Source organism: Amia ocellicauda, chromosome 8 (assembly GCF_036373705.1).
Source record: "Amia ocellicauda isolate fAmiCal2 chromosome 8, fAmiCal2.hap1, whole genome shotgun sequence".
Lineage (NCBI taxonomy): Eukaryota > Metazoa > Chordata > Actinopteri > Amiiformes > Amiidae > Amia > Amia ocellicauda.
In genome coordinates, this window is record NC_089857.1 from 39,161,926 (window position 1) to 39,176,018 (window position 14,093).

Genomic DNA, 14,093 nt, shown 5'->3' on the forward strand with positions numbered 1-14,093 from the left:
GCATTATTTTTTAAAACACTGTCCCATCACATAGTGTGACTGTTTCTACTATAGGTTGATTGTCTAATAAAAAGGGGTAACTAAAGCAAGCACGTCCAGGCTATATCTCAAGCATAAGACATGCTCCAGGCCATATCATGACTTCATGTTATCTGGGTCATGTCAAACAAAAGGTAAAAGAAGGTCTCCACATGAATGTGAGGGTGTTTTGTTTGTGCAGACCTAGTGATTTTAACTTCCTGCCCAGATACTGACGTATAGCCTGAGGACACCTTGTAGACTTTCAGCCAAAAGAAAGTAGGCCTGTGTTCGCTGGTATTTACTCAGAAAATTAATAGTCAGAGTCTTAAGGAGAATAAAAACCTGACTCGCCATTACAAAACAGAGAAGCAATATTCTACAGTGCTGTTCTGTGGAGACAGATGTCCTCATGATCAACTCAACTGAACAGAGATTATGAACTGCCATTAGGTCTTGATGTGGTAACGGCAACAATTACTTTGTTTGGTGTGGACCAACTGGATGAGAATAGTTTAATGCAATCAGAGACAAGCTTGATTTATTCATTGAAGAAGGTTCAATGCACTTCCCACAGAGACAGGACTATTGCTGACATTTAAAAGCTACAGCATTCCCAAGCACAAGTCTCACTGTGCTGAGTAAGGTCGAATCATCGAGGAGGGCATGTTTCTGTGATCAGAGGGTTGGGGAATTGCTGACACTCAAGTGAAGTGGGACTGGGATCAAGCTGGCCAATTATCAGAACAAATATTTTGTGTGGGGCGTTCTCCATATAATATCAATGTAATGTACTGAATGTGAAATATAACATTTTTTCTTAAACAGTATGTTCACATGTGTCAGCAAAACCTATTTTGAGGAACATTCAGTGAGCTGAAATAGACTTTTTTAGTAGACAGTAACTCTGTCCTCCAGTTTCTACACCAGCATCAACAATATCTTCAGAGCCACAGCCTGTTTCTATTGCTCCACTATTCTGGGACACGCCCAGTGTGTGAGGAGAAAAACGATGAGAAATGACAGCTAAAATATTCCATTATCCCAATAAGTTTCTTGTTTTTTTCCTTTTCTCTTGTCTTTTTTATTTCCATTCATCAAAGCATGTGATAGTGACCACTGGGGCCCTCACTGCAGTAACCGCTGCCAATGCAAGAACAGGGCCTTGTGTAACCCCATCACCGGCGCGTGTATCTGCACTCCTGGATTCAGAGGCTGGCGATGCGAAGAGTTCTGTGAAGCTGGGACGTATGGGAACGGATGCCAGCAGAAATGCCAGTGCCAAAATGGAGCTGCTTGTGACTATATAACTGGAGAATGCAAATGTTCTCCAGGCTACACGGGAGCTTTGTGAGTAAACTCAGAATATGTAAAGGATTATTGGTATTTAAGGCATTGAAGACATAAACATGTCAATATCTGTGTATTCCTGTAAATTACATTTGATTATACATATCATATATTGCACAGTTTATTATTGCTTTGTAGTGTTCCTGTGTGTAAGCATCCAGAGGCAGACAAATAAACTAGATAGACTGTTAACCAACACACAATTCATTTGTACCAGGAAATGTGTGAATTTTGCATCTTTCCTCAGATGCTGCAGGCATGCTTTAATCAAAACAGTGAAATGAACACCAGTATCTAATTTGCTGACATTGGAATTCATTGGAAGATGAACATATTTGGTTCTAAACAATATTGCAGGCTTCTGTGGACATGCCATGGGTTTATTGACAATTCTCATAAATGTCACAACAAATTAAATAAATCAATAAATAAAGCAGTAGATGACAAATAGAAGTTCAGTGGTTAACTGAAGAAAGAGAACAGTCATTTGCTGGTGTTGATGGCTCTCTCTCTTTTTCTGGTGTTGAAGCTGTGAGGACCTGTGTCCTCCTGGGAAACATGGCCAGCAGTGTGAAGAGAGATGCCCCTGTCAGAACGGAGGCGTGTGCCACCATGTCACCGGAGAGTGTGCATGTCCAACAGGCTGGATGGTAAGTCTGAGCTGTGCTTTTTTGATCTTTTTACACCCTTCGAAATTCGGAATAGTTAATCAGCTCGGATCACAAGCTGGAAGAGATTAATATACATACACTTGTCCTCTGAAGCCACCTGCTTCTTCACATACTGTGAGTCCGTGGGGCAAGCATCACAGCTATAGCAGGGTGGGCAGGACAGACGCAGCTGGCACGGATAACACCCTGTTTTCACATGAGCCCAGTAAGCCACCAGGCTCATCGTTGTGCTGCAAGCTGAGGAAACCCTGGCTAATTCAACTCAACCTGGTCCTGGCAGCACTCGGACAATTGTGCAGCCCCCCATGGCGAATAATGCCGGTCACAATCATCTATGACACAGCCCAGAGATGAACCGGCAATTGGTCAGACTACAGATCTGAATTGGTTCTCAGAAAGGAGGAGGCTTTTGCCGGTCGAGACACTCAGAAGCCCCCGAAATGCAACTTTTAAGATATAGGAAATTGCTCTTAATTAAAGTTGTTTGCCTATTCTGTTTCTAATAATGTCTCAATATAATGGTCTTAAAAAAGTCTTAATACAGCAGTGATACAATTAAGAAGTCAGTTAATTAGGGATGAAGTTACAGCATGTGTTTATTTTGCAGAGAACTGGTTCATGGAGAGTACCATCTCAAACTCTTTTTACTGCATGCGGTTTGATGAAGCCATGTAGGAAGAGCTTATTTTATTCCACAAGATACTCTTTAATTAATGTCTGCAAACACAGAATGCATGCCATCACCTTGTTGTTTTTAAATGACACTTATTTATTCAGTTGAATATCTCAGACAAAAATGTATCTTCTGCACTGTTTCTCTGAGAAGGGCAGGTAAAGATTCCCACTATACTATTGTCAGTGGGCGCTATACACGATTGTTTATCATATATACAGAAGGTTTATTGGTAAAACTATAGCAAGCTGAAATGCTGACGCTGTGTGTGTGTGTGTGTGTGTGTGTGTGTGTTCTTGTCTCCCTGTACAGGGCACAGTGTGTGGCCAGCCCTGTCCAGAAGGGAGGTTTGGGAGGAACTGTTCTCAGGAGTGCCAGTGTCACAATGGAGGAACGTGTGTCTCATCTTCGGGTCACTGTCACTGCAGCCCTGGATACACCGGGGAGAGGTAGGTCTGCCCAGGTTAAGCATGGCTTCCCTCACAGATCTCTTAAAATACCTTCTCTCTTTGAAATACCTTATGTACCCTGCAGTCAGATACAGTGTAGTCTAGAAGGCTTAAAGGGTTTATTTTCTTTTTCTTGTTTTGCTAATTCCTCTTTGAGTAATGAATGATGTGTTTGTATTAGTTGACTTGTTATTTTTGTTGTTAAAAACACAAATACGTAATATATATGAAAACAGATACCTTTGTATTTTGGTGTGCATAGCGATCTAGTTTTTTGATTAGCCATTGCTGAATAATTCCCAGTTAAGTCCATTTAATCTTTTCTTTTTATACAGATGCCAACAATATACCTCATGCTGATACTCCTAGATCTTTATCGGGTTCATTGTATTATTACACTCATGCTAATTGCTCGGATTAACCAGCATTGTTGCACGCTGTACTCCACTGCGAAAAGTCAAAGTGTTTTTTTCTTGCCTATTAATTATTCTTCATTGAAACAATTAAGCTGATATATGTGCAGATAGTGCATATACAGCGAGCAAAGCGGTCTTGACCTTTGACCTACTTTCTCCCTTTGAAAATGGAGCAAAAACAAACTGTATGAAGCCGAACTGGCACACAAGTCCACCAGCTATTGATCCTCTAGAAACCAGTAACAAGGTCAGACTGAAGAGGAAAGAAAACACAACATCAATGAGGCATGCTTTTGTATTGTGAAGGGGGGATTATAAATAAGGAATAGGACACCTTTTAAAAGCTTTCCCCTTATTTGCAGTTTCTTACATTCCTCAGTTATTTTGAAAGGTTCCCTTTAGAGGAAAGTGAAATGGAGCAATAGGAAGATGTGGGGGGAAAGCACATTTTCTCAAGCAATGCCATCCTGTTTGTAAGTTTTCAACTCCATTTTGATGTTAATGGTCTTATAGACCTTTTGTAAGTAAACTTTAAATGTGAGGGATAACATTTATCCTCTCTAAGAAGATTTGAGATACTGTGTTCTTGCTTGTGGTTTTCACATTCTACAGCTTAGTTTATTTAATAATTTATGAATATGCAAATGCACGTGTGTGTCAAACAGTGAACTTCAGAATTTCTTGGATTAGGAGCTACATTACAATCATTTATTTTCTCATACCTAAGCAGTTTCTTGGAAAAGTGGCCAGAACACTTTTCTTAAGAATTTTGTGAAGGTAATAACTTCTCTGCAGATAACTCCTGAAACCTCAAGCCGAGGGGTTATTTGAGGTTTTAATTGTAAGGCTTCAAAAGCAGGAAATACAAGTGGCAGTCTGTGGAGTTGGGAGTGTCAATAGGAGAATCTCCTGAGAGTTTACCTTTTTATCTGGTCCTTTTATACATGCATCTGAACTCTAGTGGCTGTTGTGTGTAGTGTTGCGACAGTGCTCATCCTTTGATTGGCAAATAGTTTTTTTTTTTAAAGGTATTCATACAGACTTTGACCCTCATATCCCTTCATCGATCTGATTGATCACATTGATAGGGTATATAAGTTATCGATTTACTGCCATAAAATGTTGTCACAAAGAAAGTGCCTCAAAGCAGCTAAATCAGAGCTAATGTCAGCTCAATTATTGTCTTTGCTTTTAAAATATAGAAACTTAATTTGAGCTGTCCAAGTTGTATCTTGTCTCACTGACAGCATGTACATAATAGATGTAAAACTTTCAAAAGATTCTTCAGACTCTTTTAAATTATGATTGTTCAATGTGGGGAATAACTTACAAGTATTTTGCAGTTTCTTTATTGATGTTTTTTTCATAATTTAGTACTTTGCTGTAGTGCTCCTCCTTTTAAACCTAGTATACAGTCCTTTAATTTTATTTAATGTGATGCAGTCAAACCAGCATCGGTATACAGTAAACACATTTTGGGGAGGTGGCATAGTCTAAAATTAAGCTGTTCTTATATTTCTCCACATCTGTAAGCCAATTTGAGACCAAAGGCGGCCGTGTGAGTCTTTTTAAAATAAAGAATGGCCTCCAGTCAAAAAACAAAGAAAGATGTTTTGTCATATAGCTTGTCACTGAATGAGAAAATCACTAAACAATAATTAGCACACTTCAAAAACTGGATATAATTTTAATCAGAATGTGGAATAAACATTTAACCATACGCACACAATGTGTTTCAATAGAAACAAATCCCTGGACCAACCTTACATGAAATTTGATTGGGCATTTGGGAACAGACATGTTATGTTGCAAAGTACCCCAAATTGTGAAGTTGCCTTTAACAGTGTTTATTAGATGCTTATGCATTTCTGGAACATTTCGGTTGTCCTTGTGGGTAAGGTAAACGTTTGAGATTAATTGAATCTGTACCACTGCCATGTTTACTGTGATCTGCAACTGAAATAATTAGAGAGCAGGGCTGTGTTTCCCTCTGAGAGAAGAACAAACCACAACTCTGTAAATGCATGTCATACAACATGTTTAAACTCAGCAGGTTCTTTGCCAAGGACCAAATACTAATAAAACAGTGGCACTACCGTAAAAGCATATTTCTTCTCTGTATGTATGTAACTGACTAATTATTAATAAATACTCTGGGGTAGATTATGAGTTACTATAGGAAAATATGAGTTCCATATTTAGCCCATTAAGTACAACGGAATGTGAATATTGGATCTACAGCACTTTGTTTTCTGTAGCAAAATCACCTCCTCTAATTACCTACTTTTTTGCAGGTGTTTTTAATGGACACCTTGTATTTGAATGCTGTTTAACATAAAATTGATTTTTGCCTTTGGAGCAAAACATGGTCAGGGTAAGTCTTCCAAGTTGGTCCAAAAAATCCAGATGGTTTAAAGGTCTCCACTGGCAGTGACTGGAAGGATGTAACTTTGATTGTTAACCATGGTTAATGGTTGTGTGGGTGGAGAGCTGTTCAGCTTGGATCACTGCATAGCGGGTATACTGTCCTAATGGGAGACATCTAAATAGGAACTGAAGAGGTTATGAATCAAAGAAATATTCATCATTCAGCAGGCAACATAAATTGAATTATGAATCAGCGAGGGACAAAAAGTATTTTTTTAATGTTTGTATTTTTAGAAGTATTGTAAATCAAATTGTATTCTCGTTCAATTATTTGGTAAAGTGGAACAATTACAAGTCAGGTGAGGGGAACTGTTGGGGAACTAATGCAAAACTTCATATCAAAATGTAGGTAAAAGTTTGGGAAAATGTATTTGACATTAAAGTTGATTAAAAAAATAACCACATCTAAAACCTGACCTGAGTTCTATGGTTTCACACAATTTCGGCCAATAAGACGTTATGCTATGGCCATGATTAAAATAAATTAGTTCTTCTTATTAATGTATAGGCTTTAAATGATGCATTCTAGTTCAACATATACATTCTGAGAATGTTTTTATGCGAGTTTAAATTAAACATGGAATAAATGTCAACTATACATGGTTGTTTTCAGTAATGTTGAGTGTTTGGGTGAGGCCTGTGTAATTGTATATCTCACAAATGTACAACACTACAGTTAAACTTCACAGACAGAAATCTTTCTCACAGTAAGTGGAGCTGTATCTGCCATTGCATGTTGCCTATGTTATTAATGCAACATGCTTTATTATTAGTAAGTAGTAGTAGTAGTAGTACATTGATTGTATTACATTTCTTAAAGAGGTGAGGGTTTATTAAAAGAAAATCCTCATTCATATATTTGTGAATACTTGCACTACATATTTCAGCATTTTTATGACAGGAAGAGAGGTGGAGCGAGAAGCCCCCTCTTTTTTAGAAATCCTGTCTCGCACAGTTGTGTTTCTTTGTCCTTAGTGTCTGGTGTAACGAAATGAGGGTGCGATACAGCGCTGTGTGATAGATTAAGTATTAAATTGTTACCAGCTGCAAGTCTGTGTCCATTGAAGATATGGCACTCAAGTTACATCAAAGACTCCCAAGACCAGGCATCTTTTCATTCTCACCAGCATTAGACATTAAAAAGTGCCCCAGAGCACCAGGACACCCCATATTGGCGAACATGGTGCTTAAGAAGGATTCATACAAGCGATGGCTGAAACGGGACTGTTTTCCCAGTCGTCTCAAGCAACCCGGTCTCACTGGAGAACATCAAAATCCCTGACATTATAGCTGACCAAAATATGACATGTATTTCTGTTTATAGCTCTATCCTAAAAGTAAAAGGAAAAGTATGTAAATTATTTCTGTCTAACTGTGAACTCAAGGATATTGCCTATTTAGTTTTTAACTTTTCAGGAAGGATTTGGGCTCTCTCACTGGGCAGAAATGTTTTAAGCCAAACTCTACGAATACATTCTTATCTATTCCATCGACAGTGTCCAAAGCAGGCTTAAAACAAATGTAAAGAAAAAAAAAAGTGAATGGAAATTTGTTAGGGTGGTGACACTTACCACCAGACTGTGGATGACTTCCAGGCCAAACAAGTGAATACATTCTGTGTGGCTAGTGGGTTTAAAAATGTGCATCAGCCAACATGAAATGAAAACTCATCATGTGAATCTGTAGGTTTTTGGTTAAAACTGGTTTCTGAGTATCCTGGAGTTATAGCTTCCTGTTTGTAAACGTAAGCACATGAGCTCTGTATAGGATTTCTTAAGTATTATACCAGTATACCGAAAAAGCTGTGTAGATCACTTGGTACGTGAAACGAAATAGCAGATTTTTAAAATATTTTTTTTAAAAGAGAGATACTTTATATATGTTCCGGGAAAAAAGTAATACATCTTGTAAATTTGAAACCCTTGATGTTCTTACAATTGATTCCTTTAGATAGAAGCTTCACATGTTTTCCAGGCTATTCCAAACCCTTGATATTCCTCCCCAGATACCTGTGCGTGGCTCTCACGTGTGGATGGTGTCCAACTCACTTTAGCACCCGAGTCTGAGTGGAATCATTGGTTTGAACATCAAAAAGATGGGTTTAATTTTAGTAAACCTAGATGATCACAGTGTGTTTGATGTCATTCACATTGTAGAGAATCTAGATACAATATTGCTTATTAAACCTTGGAGGTGCAAAATTTCAATATTTGGGAACATTCTGTTAAACACATTATCAAACAGACCTTGGTTGTCTGCCACTGCAGGCCCACTTAGGAAGAATTATAGACAATTTAATCTGGCCTTTCCAAGCTAATAAGACACATTTTTAACAGGATGGAACATTAATATTGAATTTGTATTTTCCATTAATGTTTTGAGAATTCATACTTGGGCTGCTTATTTTAGCTTTTGAAGTATTTTAGTGCCACAAAATACACGAAAACCAAAATAATAAAACACACACAGTCCAGCTCATTATAGTTCAGCTGATTAACTGTGACAATAATGTTATTGTGACTTGTGCTTTAATTAAACAGGCTTGGGAATCTTGTGTGGCTTATCTGGTAAAAACCTTGGCTTAAAGTGCAGAATATGGCTTTTAGACTGGAGAGAGTTGGTTCACATTCAAGCTTTGCCACTGGCCAACTGTGGTCAGAAACGCACAATTATATCCGAGCTGCCAGGATTGCGTTGATTCGGGCTGGTGGGGGAATGCTTGGTTTAGCACACAACACCAGCAGCCCCGGTCACCATGGTTAGACTGCTGTTTTCCATGCACCAGGATAACTCTGCTGCTTGTGTCTGCAGATTTGTGACAATGCTTGTTTTGTCTATCTTGTCATCATCTCTTCTCATTTAGTAACATAATTATTGATGCACAAAATACAGGTACGATGTCAGATTACTTGACTTATTGGCTCATAGGAGGAGTACGCTCTTTAACACAGGGAAATGTAACTGATTTGCTCTATGCTGATGGCCTCCTTTGATTTTGGAAGGGCCTGACTTAGGCCTGACAGCAACAAACATGGTTAAAAGCAGGATGTGCATCATCAGGCTGTGGAGAAGGCATTGAGCCAGTAATTAAGAGTATCAGAAAGCAAAACCATATACTTAGTCCGCCAATAGTCCTACAGGAATAGCAACACAAGTTCATTTTTATGAGTTAATAAGGGCTTTTTTAAACCCGCACGTCAAGACAGCCTGCCGCAAACCATACATTTTTTCTTTACCACATTTTTCTTTTTCTTTGGGCTGGAAAATAGTCAAAAAAGTAAAATAAAATAAAAATCCTTTTAGAGATTAAATATTTAATATGTGACAGTAGATCTCTGGAAAGGTCAGTAGGATCAAGCTATCAGCTTGTATCTGTGCTCTGGAAGAGGCTCAGAAAACTAGTTAAGCCGAAGTGAACGTTTGGCTTTAGTGTGAGAGAAGATCAGTCTGGAGATCTTGACAGAATGCAGATCTAGGATGATCTTTTTTAACCTTTATCACCTAAAATGACAAAATATTATTATTCATAACATTACATGTTAAATATGTTTTAGTGATTAGCTGGTTCTTCTTATTAACTGTGTTACCTGTAGCTACTGAAAACCTAAACTTTTGCTACAGTTTATAGCACAACAGAGAACATTCATGCAATCACTTATTATTACTATTAATATATATTACTGTCAGTTCAGAAAATACTTCATTCTTCCTATAGCTTCAGTACATTTTTTTGGTAGCTTCCATGGTGATACATTTCTTGTGATGTCTGACACCTAAACCTGGATATAATTTAGGTCACAAACCCAGTGCTTTGAATGTGTAGTCATTATCAATAGCACATTTTAAAATAATGGTGCTTGAGCTGTAGCTTCTTCAATGACAAAATCATTGCATCATCTTGCTTGGTATTGGCAAGCAGTCTTCAAATTGTTCCAGATATATTATAATTAGTTAAGCCAGAGAGTTCATTTTTTACTATAAATAAGTAGTTTCTGGATGATCTTACATTCATATTTAATTTAAATAGGTTAAGGTAGTTTTGCAGGACTGCAGGGCAGTTTTAGTAGACTTTGTGTGACCTCACCAATACAGTTTCAATTATTCTGCATTCACATGCTAGTTTAATTTCCTTGCAGTAGTATTTAGGTCACATTTAATTAGCCAAGCAACCCCAGATACTTTTGTAGGATGATTGTGGTGCCAGTGGTGAAGTCAGAACACCACTTACAAAATAACATCTTACACACATGCAGGCAATTAAGAGATGGACAGTAATGCTGGCAATGATCCATAAACATGATTGAGCAAGTGCAAGGCCCAGTTGAAATCAGAGCTGGAAATAATGAACAGATATTGAATATAATTACTTCAGTATCTCCACAGAAATAAGTGCTGCTTAAGAGCGTGCTGTGTTCAGGGTCAACAGATACAGCTTCAGGATTTGTTTTTTGCAGACATAAAGTATAAGGAGTGCTTTTTGTCTTTCAGTTATTATTTTTATTATAGTATTAAATTGTATAATGTTACCACAATTAATGATAAATTAATACATTAATAAAAGCTACTAATGGAGAGTAACATTGAATCAGATCTCTGCTTATTTAAATTCTTTCATATCTAACATCTGAGTATTGCGAAGTATGTAGCTGCTAAACATCCTGAGCAGACAGATCAATCATACCTCTATTTTCTTGCCTACAAATGTCTTGTGTGTACAAACTTGTGGGTATATTGCAATACAAACTCAGAAATCGGGAAACATAAACTGGATCAGCTCCTTCAGGTATGATTGCTGTCAGAATTGTGAGACATGACATTTGAATCTCCAGGAAAAACGTTTCCTTCTTTTAATCTGCTCCAGCTGTGTTGCTTGGAGGAGTTCCCCTTTCTAATCATCCCTGCCTTTGTAGGAACAGATACAATATTTTTAGACCAGGAGTGTATTCCTATAAGAATGATGAGTTTTCAGTATCCTTCAATGTCCTATCAGAGACACACAATTTAGATTTTAAGGAATGTGGAAAAGTTGAGTCAAATGAGAGGGGGATGTGGGCAGGCCAGGTTCATTGCTTTTTGTTAGAGTTGGCACAGTACTGTGTATGTAACAGCTGGCCAAAAGTGTCCCTGAGTGGATTTATTTCCTTCACCATAAAATTAGATTTATTTTATAGACCTCTGGCTAATATATTTTTAAATACACTTAGTGCCTAGTATTGAACTTTCCTGTCATTTTGTATGCAATTTTCATGTTTCAGACAACAACATAATTGTTATATTTTGAACACGGAATTATTATATATTGATTAAACACAATCATAGTAGCAATGTTCACACATAGACATGTTTTTGTTTTATTTTTATGTAGTCGATTTATCCATTAAATAGAGTCAGTATTATAATGCGTTGTATGCATGAGTTACAGTCAGTTCTGAATGAAGTTAGTAAAAGCAAAATACATTTATTATGTCTTTATACTTAAGAATCTGTAGTCTGCAGTCTATTCAAGTTTTTATTTCAATGTTTTGCAAAGGTCACATTTTCAATCAAAGGGGGGTCAAATCATATTTATTCTTTAAGCTTACTTTGTGTGTCCTCTTATGCAAATAATGCATTATTATTGGTTAAGTTCTGAAAGGTAGTATGAAGTCCACCATTCAACTGGGCATTTTACACCAGGCCAATCATGCAGATAAATTTCTGTGTTAAAAGTTGACATGGTATTTATTTTGGTTCTATCTTTGAACTTCTTAATACCTCAGTTCAGCACTTTCTCAGTTTACCCTCTAGGGTACAACTCACGTATCTGACCCTGTCATTAAGCTTTTAACATGTGCCACTCGGACAACTGCAGCGGCTCCAGACTAGACCTTCAACAAGGCAATGGGCAACCCAGCACTCCTCCCAAATGGCTGTCTGGCTTCTCTCTGATCATCCATTTACTGCACACTGTGGTAGACGTTTAGCTCTGCAACGGATTTTATTACATATTTGTAATTTCGGCTCACTTTCCCTCTTTTCACATGATCACGTGATTAAATAACTTTCTGTGTGTATCCATGCATGGTATCCATGTTATATGAGAACACTGGCATCACATTTCATACGGTCTGTTTAGTCTACATTGAGGGCTCAAGCATATTTAAAACCTATCCAATGATCACTTTAAGAATGAGGTGTGAACATTTTCCAGGTGATTCATTTGGATAGGATTTCAGCATGATTACATTTGCCATTTTTGTCTGACTATCTGTCTATCTGTCTCTCAGTCATTCATATCTATGTCTTTAATGTTCGTGTCAGGTGCCAAGACGAATGCCCAGTTGGGACATTTGGCGTGAACTGTGCCCAGACGTGCCGCTGTGTGAATGGAGCAAAATGCTACCACATCAGCGGGGCCTGTCTGTGTGAGCCGGGCTACACCGGAGAACACTGTGAGATCCGATTGTGTCCGGAAGGTGTGTACGGCATCAAGTGTGACAAGAAGTGCCCATGTCACACCCACAACACACACAGGTGAGCCCGTCGCCCTTTTTATTGCGGTGTTGGCTTTTGATTAAGTATAATGTTACGATGCCCAGTCTGGAAAACTCATTTCCAGGAACAAATAAAGAGTCCTGAGTAGAATCGGTCCTGCTGTTAATCAATACGAGTCTTACATTGAAGCACCGAACACCGGTCTGTCAACCCTCTCTTTCAGGTATCTGGGGCATCTATATAACCAAGGAAGTGTGATTAAACTGTGATCAAAATGGCAAACTGTGATCACAATATGGTTAGCTTTGAGGCATTCTTTCAAAAAACAAGGACCAAGTCTAAAACAATGGGCTACAATTTTAGAAAAGCAAACCTTGAAGGTATGAGGCAGCACTTAGAAGAGTTAGACTGGAGCACACTGGATACAGATTCAGTTGAAAATGGATGGTTATATTTTAAGAATATACTACTTGAGGCTCAGGAGAAATTTGTACCAAAACTTAGCAAATTGAGGACCAAAAAACATTGGCCAAAATGGTTTAATAGAAGAATGTAAAAAAATATCAAGAGAAAGAAAATGTTGTATAGCGCATACAAAAGGGATGGAGACGAAACAAAATACAAAGAATATGTTGAGCTGCAAAGAAATCTTAAGAAAGGGATCAGGAAAGCAAAGAGGGAAATAGAAAGAAACATAGCTCTTAGAGCTAAAACTTTTTTCAATACAACAGCAAGAGGTCAATAAAGGAGGAAGTGAAACAGATAAAGGGCAAAAATTGAAGAATCTTGGAAAACATACAAGATGTGGCAAATGTTCTAAATGTTCCAGATGGGATATTTCCAACAGTACTTAAAGAAATGAGGGGAATTATTTACAGGCCGCTAACTCAATTATTCCAAATGACACTTAGAACAGGGGATGTGACAACTGACTGGAAGACAGCAAATGTCAAACCAATCCACAAGAAAGGGGACAAAACTGAGCCAGGAAATTACAGACCAATCAGTCTCACCTGCATCACTTGTAAAATTTTGGAAAAAATGATTAGACAGAAAATAGAGGAGCATCTTAATGAAAACTATATTCTTGGAGATAGTCAACATGGGTTTAGACAAGGCAGATCATGTCTTACTAATTTATTAGAATTATTTGAACATGCAACTGCAGCTGTAGATCATGTGAAAGCATATGATATGATATACTAAGATTTTCAAAAAGCTTTTGATAAGGTTCCACACCAAAGACTGATCCTCAAATTGGAAGCTGTAGGCATTCAGGGTAATGTAAGTCGATGGATTATGAACTGGTTGATGTATAGGAAACAGAGAGTGTTGATTAGAGGAGTCGCTTCTAACTGGAGTGAGTTGTTAGTGGAGTTCCACAGGGATCAGTACTAGGGCCTTTGCTTTTTCTAATCTATATTAATGATCTGGACTCTGGGATAATTAGCCGATTTATCAAATTTGCAGTTGATTCTAAAATAGGTGTCTCAGCAGATACAATCTCGGCAGCACAGGTTACTCAAAGGGACTTAGATAATATTCAGTTGTGGGCCGACACCTGGAGGATGAAATTCAATGTGGACAAGTGCAAGGTAATACATGCAGGTAACAA

General features: G+C 37.8%; 1 protein-coding gene across 1 annotated transcript in view; it reads left to right on the top strand.

Annotated features, from left to right (window-relative positions):
- megf10 (multiple EGF-like-domains 10) overlaps positions 1-14,093 on the top strand; it is a 60,007-nt gene that overhangs the window by 26,024 nt on the left and 19,890 nt on the right. Inside the window, exons 6-9 of the mRNA XM_066711357.1 lie at positions 1,122-1,368; positions 1,898-2,018; positions 3,025-3,161; positions 12,305-12,517. Coding sequence (XP_066567454.1) covers positions 1,122-1,368; positions 1,898-2,018; positions 3,025-3,161; positions 12,305-12,517 — 718 coding nt within the window. The remainder of the gene's footprint in view (positions 1-1,121; positions 1,369-1,897; positions 2,019-3,024; positions 3,162-12,304; positions 12,518-14,093) is intronic.